Here is a 9,658-nt window from a genome sequence, read left to right on the forward strand (position 1 = left end):
TTTTCGGAATCTACAAACCATTCCAACCAATTGTCAAGAATTTCTTTGAATATGTTCTTTATAAATCTTGGCAAATGGATGTTGAGAAGGGACTTTCCACACCTTCAATTCTCCTAAAATCTAATCTTGTCCTCCTTACCGACTTTCAGATCTATCATTTTTCTGAAATTATGTAATAAATTAAAGAAAGATAGCCTTCCAAATAATACACTTGTAAGTTGCCTTTTGGGGCAATTTCCCACTTTTCTTTTATAAGTATAAATTTTTTAAGAAAAAAAAAGATGCAAACAATGGTTGAGATGACCAATCAAACATAAACAAAAGCAACTAACTAATACGCATGGTGTCCCACTAAAAACAAAATCCCCAAAGAAAAATCTCTTAAAGTCAGGGTACAACTTGCACAAAAAAATAGCAACCAAAGAATGTTAAGCACAACATCTGTGAAAGACAATTCTTTCTCCTTGAAAATTCTCTAATTCCTTTCCAAGCATAACCCCCAAGTGAAAGCTAAAGGAAGGAACCTCCACAACATTTTCTCCCTGAAAAATGAGCAATCCCAACTTTGAAAAATGAGCTATACTGAAAATGGGGCAACCCATGAAATTTTAAAAATATTGAAAAAGTAGGACTGAATGGAATGAGATAATGCACAATGAATCAAAATATGGTTCACAGACTCACCGTTTGAGTTTAGAGAACACATAAGTTTGGAATCACGAATCCCCTTTTGATTAAAAAATTAAGAGTAGTTAACTTGTCAAGAGTTGCCAGTTTGGAGTATTTTGCACTAATTGCATGCCTCCACTAACTATTCTCCTCAATTTTGAATCGTATAAACTATCTTGATGATAGTTCATTACAGAAATAACTCAAATCCCCAAACCTAATGTTTATTAGCTATAACATTTTAATCAATGGTTATTGCAAAGCTACGAGATTAGTAGAGGCCATGCAAAAGTTTGAACTCCCAACACTATTACTTGCAGCATACGTATAGGTGGACTATGCAAGATGGGTAGAGTGGTGGATGCTCAAAAGCTTTTCAACAGGATAAAAACTCATGGAAATATTCCAAATATCGTAACATACGGCATATTGTTAGATGGGCTATGCACGAACAAATGTTTTTCTGAGGCTATGCAATTGTTTCATGTGACGGAAAGTAACGGATTAGAAGCAAATATTGTAATTTACAACAATGATTCAACCTTTCTATCAAAGGTTTGCAACCCAACACTAAAACATATACCTTAATGATTAATGGCTTTCTTAAGGAAGGAATGCTTAGGGAAGTGGAAGAATGACAAAGGTTCTAGTCCATATGGTATCACATTCAATGTCATGGTTCGAGGGCTCCTTCAAAAATAGTGCAACCCTTAAGGGAATGCAACTTCTCAATGAAATAGTTGAGAGTTGTTTCTCACCAAATAGAGAGACCTCATCTATGGTGGTGAATTTTCTTGATTAGAGTACTTATTTGTTATGAAAAAAACAAAGCAGAAATCAAACCACAACAAATCTTAATTTAGGAAGCAAACTGACTGTCGGACCAAGTGGTAGAGCCTTAGGAGATCAAATTCCTAGAGATAGCCAAAAATGTGGATTCCACTATGATTGGAGTTGCACCAACCAATCAAAGTGTTGAAAATCAGATGAATTTGAACTTGGTGAAGAAAAAATATCGAAAAACAGAGAAAGCAAAGAGAACTTGGTAAACTACTGAATTATAATTGATGAATTTACATTAGACTTGAGTCCTATTTATAATACATCAATAGTACAATAACAAAATAAATTGAAATAACTAACTCTTCTAACTAACTAACAAATTCTTCTAAATAAAATAACTAACTCTTCTAACTAACTAACAAACTCTTCTCTTCTAACTGAAATAACTAACTCTTCTCTTCTAACTTTCTTTCTACTTTAAGTCTTTCTTCTTTTCTTTTTAATTCCATGCTTTCAATATGAGATGTAACACTCCAACACAAAGGAGTCTCATATTCAAAAAACACAGGTAGAAAATATCAGCCAAAGCAAATAGCATTCAATCTATTAAGAAAATAAAGGTTTTGCGACCATATTTAATGATATGAGTTTCCTTTACTTTGTATGTTTGAATACACCAACTTGGAAAACTAGTAAAAGTCCTACTTAATAACTCACCAATCATGCATTATTAAAAATCCAAAGTTTTAGAACTCGTTGACCACTCAACTAAAATATAAACCTTGCATAACAAGGCTCAAATAACTAAACTCTTAGGGCCAAAATTTATTAGTAGTAAACTGAAAATTTACTAAAAAAAAGTAAGATCATGAGTCACGATGTATGACAAATTGTATATATGAGAATCCTAGGTGGTAATACACCATATTGTTCACCTGTTTTTTGTGTGTGAAATTTATCGACCCCTTCGGTGATTATTTGAGATATTTATGTGTTTTCAATCCCCCCTGGCCCCCCCTCTTCCCACTCCAATTCGTTGGCCCTCCCAATTTGTTTATGTTATTTAACCTTCCCTCTATACTTTGGTGAATATTTGGTATAACCCCATTAATATTTTTACACTAATGACATGCCCTCTTCAACATTTTCCCGTCTTCGTTTTATTTTCTTTGGGTGATTTAGACTCATCTCCATAAAATTGGTGAATATTTCAAATACTCCAATCTAGTGTTTTCAAATTGATGATATGTGCCCTTTGACCTTATTCTTCTTTTCTAGACGAAAAAAATATAATCGAAATACCTTCATTTTCAATTTATTTTCAAAAAACCCTTTAATTTTTCATACCAAAATCAGTAATTTTCATGCATTTCAACCTCTGTAAATTTTAAACTATTTAGCTTCATCTTCTTTCCATCATTTGGAATATCGTCTTAAGCCTTTGTAGAAACACCATTAGAATTTTTTATAAAACAAATTCTCATCGTCTTCACTTCAAAAATCTTATCTCATTCATTAGGCATAAAAATTTCTAGAAATAGAATTCAATACCAACCGATTCACTATGTAAAAATAGAGTTTCGACATTTAATAATAAAGCTTCGTTAATGAAATTTAGTTTCAAATTTAATGATGTAAAAATGATGGAGAGAGAAAGATGCATGTAAAAAAAATGAAGAAAAAATAAAACTTTCATTGAGAAATTTTGTGTAAAACAGACCGTATCATCTATTACGTATTAGGTTGGTAACAACTCGCAAGAGAAGACAAATCCAAGATGGGTGTAAGGTCTAAAGACAAAATGCCAGACTTTCACCAAAAACACTAAAAACCCCGAAATGTTTTTCTACCGACTATCAGTGCAGAGCTCACGAGTGACGACTCATGACTCATCATCCCATAGAGAAAAGATTAGTAGTAAACCGTTAACTCTGTGATGAGAAATCTGTATTCCACTTCTTATTCATCGACTATGTTTATATTAAAATTAAGAAGATATACTTTTTTTGATCATCAAAAGTTTATCACATTCTCTCCTTTTATGCTTTTTCATTCCAAAACTACAGAACAAAAAGACCACTCAATTCCGATCGAGATTTTGGTAAGAGATTAAGTGTAAATCTGGAACACTTGGGCTTGATGAAGCATTGCGTGGTCCTTCAAGTGACCCAATCATCCCTTCTCCATTTTTCCTTTTAATCAACTGTTTGTAGTCATCTCCAGGATGAAACATTATTCTACCGTCCTTTCTCTATTTAGAAGAACAATGGATTTTTCTTTTGCAGAAGAAGGAAATGGAAGAATCCAACCAGATTTATCCACGTTTAACACCTTGATTAATTGCTACGGAAATTTGGGTCGTGTTGATTTCGGTTTTTCTATTTTGGGGAAGATTCTGAAACTTGGGTTTAAACCAAATGCCGTAACTTTGAACATTCTGCTTAGGAGGCTGTTTAAGGACGATAAAGTAACGCAGGCGATGGAGTTGTTTAATAAAATGGTGGTGAATGGGTATTCACCCGATGAAGTCACTTATGTTACAGTTGTTCATGGGCTTTGCAAGAGTGGGGACGTTGATGGGGCTCTTAGTTTGATAAGGGTGATGGAGGAGTACGACAAAGAAGGAAGCTTTGAGAAGCCTAATACAGTAATGTATAATTGTATTATTGACAGACTTTGCAAGGATAGTCGGATAAATGAGGCACTGCACCTCTTTCGAGAAATGATTGTGCCACCCAGCATTTTCACTTATAGCTCTTTAATTCATGGTTTATGCAATTTTGGCCTGTTTAAAGAAGCTGGAAGCTTGTTCTACGACATGGTGAACCATGGAATCTCACCTGATGTAATAAACTTTAACATTTTGGTTGATGGTCTTTGTAGAGATGGGAGTACTAAGGAAGCGCATGATGTATTTGAAGTAATGTCTCAAAGTGGTGTTCAACCCGATGTTGTCACGTACAATTCTTTGATTCATGCACTATATATCTCACGTCAATGGAAAGAAGCAACAAGGTTATTCAATGAAATGATAGACCGTAACATATCTCCAAATATATTATCATTTAACATACTAACAAATACTCTTTGCAAAGAAGGAATGGCCAAAGAAGCACGTCAACTATTGGAATTGATGATTCAAAGAGGTGAAGAGCCTGACACAGTTATGTATAATACATTGATGGATGGATACTGTTTGCAAGGCCAAATGAAAGAGGCAGTAAAGGTTTTTGATGCAATGGTCGTTAGTGGTCATGGACCTGATGTTTATAGCTATTCCATTTTGATCAATGGTTATTGCAAGGCTAGAAGATTGGATGAGGCCATGCAACTGTGTGAAGATATGCGTCATAGAGGATTGACTCCCAACACAATTACGTACAACACACTTATAGGTGGGTTATGCAAGGTGGGAAGAGTTGTGGATGCTCAAAAGATTTTCAATGAGATGCAAACTCATGGCCAAGTTCCAGATATCTTCACGTACAGCATATTGTTGGATGGTTTATACACAAACAATTACTCTTCTGAGGCAATGAAATTGTTTCATATAATGGAAAGTACCGGGCTGAAAGCAAACATTGTAATTTATGGCATCATCATTGACAATATGTGCAAAGTTGGGAATGTGAAGGAGGCAAAGGAATTGTTTTGCAACCTTTCTACCAAAGGTTTGCAACCCAATACTCAAACATATAACATAATGGTCAATGGCTTTCTTAAGGAAGGTATGCTAAGAGAAGCCGAAGATTTGTTATCGGAAATGGAAGAAAAGGGTTCTACTCCAAATGATGTCACATTCAATCTCATGATTCGAGGGCTCCTTCAAAATAATGCTGTTCTTAAGGCAATGCATTTTCTCAACAAAATGGTTGAGAGGGGTTTCTCATCAAATGCACAGACCTCATCAATGGTGTTGAATTTGCTTGTGAAGGATGGAAAAGATCATGAACACATAGAGGTGCTTTGTAAGTTCTTGCTAGAAGGCTAAGGTATAGGTAACATACTCCATGTTTTGTTTGTAATTAGCCAATCATTTCAAGGAGCACTATAACTAGTGGCATGCTTTAATTTATTATTATTATTATTATTTTGGAAATTTCTTATCATGATTATCATCGTGATTTCCTTGGCCTAGGGTTATTATTTGCTGGAAATTTAGGAATTGACCTAAAATAGAGGCTCTTATCAGGGTGCAAGAAAAAAACTATGCAAAAAAAAAAAAAAAAAAAATCACACTTGAACAGATTTGAATTTAGGCTCAAACATGTTGTAGATTAGGCAAAAAAACAAAAAAAAAGAAACTTTATAGCTCTGAATTTTAGGATAAAAAAATTGTTTGAACTTGATGATTTGAAGCGAACTGATAGTTTGAGTCATAGAGCCCTAGGTCATCAAATTCTTGGAGGTACTGCTAGAAATATGAATTTCACTAAGATTGGAGAAGCACCGGTGGATACAGTCCAAGCCATGAATTCTTTTCTATTAATTATTTATTATTTTTATTACCAAATCAAATGACCGGACTAGATAAGATGGTTAAAGTCAAGTTAAAAAGATGAATCTGCTCTTAGGAATTGGTAAATCCTGTAAATGATTGTTCTGATGGATTATGATTAGCAGTTCTAGTTAAAGTTTATTAACATTCAAAGAGCACAGTAGCATATAGCAGCCAAAACAAATAGAATTCAATATTTTTATAAAATAAAATGATTACAAAAGCATATAATGATTCGGGTTGTCTGCTACTTGTGTACTTGAACAAGTCACCTTGTAAATCTCCTAATTAATGACTTTCCAAACAAGGATTATTAAAAAACCTAAATTCTAGAACTTGTTGGCTACTCAATTAAAATATAAGCTTTGCAAAACAAGAATACTAAATAAACTCCTAACTAACTTCGAAGTGTGGTTTTCTGTGTAGGTCTCACAGCATATGCAAGTTTCACTCTCCTATGCTGATGCTCTCATTGGGACAGCATGTGCAATTTCAAGTTGAAGACGAGGTAGCTCATTTTACATTACTCTATTGGAGAAGTCTGAGGTCAAGGGAGTCATGTTGTGGTTTTGGTGTATATTGAGTTTACATATGTTTTTAAAATGATGACATTTTCACTTGACTTCAGCCTTTTCTCTAGTATCACATTGCCAAACTCTATTTTGTGAACTTTTGATGCAGTGAAATGCCACATTATAGTTGCTGCAATGCCCATTTAAATCCAGGAACATCAACTTTTGAACATACTTATCTCTAATTACATCATTCATCCAGCTGCATTACATAATTGTCGGCACCCTTGAGTCTCCAAGAGATGGGTGGTTTACTTATTTTTAACCAGGGAGTTTTAATTTTGGATGTTTCTACTTTTCTTCCTTGTTTCCCTCTCTTAAGATGATGTGTGTAGTTTTGTTTAATCTGCCATGTTTATCAGTTGGCTATTGATTTTTCTGTTATTGGACCGGTGTATTTGTTTCTTTTTATTTTTTCAAAAAAAAAAAAAAAAAATACTAGAGTTTGCCTGTGCCCACGGCACGGTCATCCTATTTGGGGTTAAGGGGGTAAAAGAGGAAAGACAATAAAGTTGTAGCAGTATGATTGGAAAAGGTGTAGAAGGGCAAAGGAAATAACATTGTAGGAGGTATTAGGGAAGGAGGCAATAGTTGAAGGATATTCTTGGAAAGGGAGAAGAGACTAGGAAATAAGGTTGAAATTTTTCCTCGAGATATGTGTGGGATTGAGTCTGAAAATCCCTTTATCGGAGATAAACATTGGGGGAAGACAACCATTGTGTTTTGTTATACAGATTATATCAACTTAGTACTCTGTTTCTACGGGGTTTTTTTTTTCCTCTCAATGAGTAAGCTGGCCTTAAACCCACGACGTCTAAGTTGCTGTGCAGTGGCTCAAAGTTTCTTGGTAAGTTAGTACTCTGACTTTGTTTTTGTCTTTGTGTCATGCACACACACATCTCAATGACGACTAAGAAATTTTAAAATATAAGGTTTCCAACAACAAAGATGAACTTAATACCCATCCAAAGCCATTTTTGAAAAAAACAAGGCTGAAATTCCTTTTAATTGGATGTACCACATTCTGTTATTCTTTGCAGTAGGTTTCGACTGCTACGTATTGTTTCTTGTTTCTTGATTATTATATCTTCCTCAGACATATCTATATTCTCTTGTTCCATAGTTTTGAAATAAGCCTGTAACAAGATTATAAAACTGGCTGAAAACATGAAAAAAGAAAACAGAAAAATCACCTTGGTTCCTGGAGTTTTTATCATTTTAGTGAACATCTTTGTGGGACAAGCTTGAAAAAGGATTCAGTGATTTCCTTTAACCTCTCCCATATGTCATTTTAGTGTATTCGGGTGATATCCTGTTCTCTTCTCTTCTCTTCTCTTTAATGAGTTTCTCTTCTCTCCACTTCTCTCAATCCAAATATGTCATGTATTCGGGTCATATCCCCGTTCTTCAACAAAATTCATGTATTCTAAAATACTAATATAAAAAATCAATTACAATAATTTGATCTCAGAATGATAGGTATGGCGTCCCAACTGCATAAGAGACATTTGCAAGTGTGGTAAGAATGAATGGAAGGCACCAATAAAGAATCATATGTACAAGAAGCAACACAAGAACTTGCAAGATATCAAGCAACTGAGCCTCATTAAGAGGGACGTTATTACGAATGCTCCCGCAATCATTCCACCTTAATCGTACCCAAACAGGGATGTCCAAAATGGCTTTAGATGAACCTTTGTCATTTGGTCCTAATGTTGGTTTGTCTTTTTTAAGTGTGGTTCGATCATTCTTTGTGTTGTTTGTACCATCCTATGAATTACTAGTGGAACTATGCTTTTGATAGTTTTAGAATTTGTCCTTTTGTTTGTACATTTGAATTATCATTTTTCTAGAATATCATATTTACTATTTTGTTTGGAAATTTTGAAGTCAAGTTTATGCTTATGAGATCTGTTTTTTTGGTTGCCTATCATAAAAGGTAAAATCGGTATTTCATCAAGATCGTACACGTGTCCTGATGAATGCATGAGTTGAAAGCAAGTGGTACTCAGAGTAGGCCAATAATCCAGTCCAACCTAGTAGAAGGGTAGAACATAGATAGAGGTCTGCCCTGCTAACAGAGCAGACTAGGTTAGTATATTTGCACGATCCCGTACCACGTGTATCAAGCTTCAAGATTCTAGGAGAAATCCCAAGAATTCTGGAGCACGATAAGGAAGATGTTCAAATTCAGATTAGAATCCCTGTGATTGTGGGTTTCCTTGTGATAAAATCTTGAATAAAGGGGATACCTTGATCCTAGGGAGATCCTATATATTGAAGGGAAGACCCAGATCTAGGGATCTTTTTGACTCTCCTTGGATTTGTTAAGCCTTGCTGCAACTCTAATTGGATCGTCAAAGGATTATTATTAGGTACCACACTGGTACCATCACAGAGGAGCGATGACTACTTTTTCAGAGCAGTAGGGCAGAGTAAGTGGAGGTAAAACTCGAATCTACCTCTACCCCTATAATCAAAGAACTCTGTTGATTGGGACATGATTAGCCATCCAAAAGTTGGAGTTGGATTTCTCAGCAACTCCAAGGGAAAATTTTATGGATATAATGAACGACTTTCCTAAGAAGAAATCATGACTTTATTGATATGTCAAATAATTAATATTTTAAGAGGGTTTAAAATGTCACACTAAAATGTGGATGTAAACACCAACTAAAGGGGGTCTAAAATAGGAGGGGGAAAGAGAAGGCGAGAAGAAGGATAGAGGTGTGTTTATTAAATAATAGACTTGTTATCTGCACTCCAAACCGTAGTTAATTTTATGAATTAGTGGTTTGTTATACAGGAGCGTTTTGAAATATAAACTCTCCATTTTAAAGCCTCGTGGTGGACTGGAGGGTCTGAAGAAGAACAATGTCATTCTTCTCATATGAGAAAATTAATGGTTGTTCCATTTGCACTTACCGTTTGACGTTAAGTGCACCTCAAACAATTAGAACACTTCAATAAAATACCTTTTTATTAAGTGCACCCACCATCCACCTATCTTTTACAACATTGTCATAGTCTCACCTTAATGGCAAATGAACCAATAAATTGTCAACTTTAGTTTTCCCTTTTCGTCTCCTCTATTTTTAGTGTGTTTGTATTGGTAAATCAAAAAAAAAAAAAAAAA

The 9,658-nt window shown here is 34.7% G+C and overlaps 1 protein-coding gene across 4 annotated transcripts; it reads left to right on the forward strand.

Moving 5' to 3' along the window:
* Nucleotides 1-3,056: 3,056 nt before the first annotated feature.
* Nucleotides 3,057-9,658, forward strand: LOC147401741 (uncharacterized). Of its 4 annotated transcripts, none has more exons than XR_015178674.1 (3): nucleotides 3,058-5,444; nucleotides 6,377-7,369; nucleotides 7,994-9,658. XR_015178674.1 is itself a non-coding variant. In XM_086443144.1 (2 exons), exon 1 carries the CDS (start codon nucleotides 3,677-3,679, stop codon nucleotides 5,441-5,443), a length of 1,767 nt encoding a protein of 588 aa, XP_086299270.1. In that variant the 5' UTR covers nucleotides 3,057-3,676; the 3' UTR covers nucleotides 5,444-5,450; nucleotides 6,377-9,658. The 4 variants fall into 4 exon arrangements, 1 of the variants encoding a protein (XP_086299270.1); XR_015178675.1 differs by having other exon boundaries at nucleotides 6,377-6,458; XR_015178676.1 differs by having other exon boundaries at nucleotides 6,377-6,458; nucleotides 8,462-8,518.

This window comes from Akebia trifoliata, chromosome 5 (genome assembly GCF_017979445.1).
Source record: "Akebia trifoliata isolate Shusen 1 chromosome 5, ASM1797944v1, whole genome shotgun sequence".
NCBI classification, from domain to species: Eukaryota; Viridiplantae; Streptophyta; class Magnoliopsida; order Ranunculales; family Lardizabalaceae; genus Akebia; species Akebia trifoliata.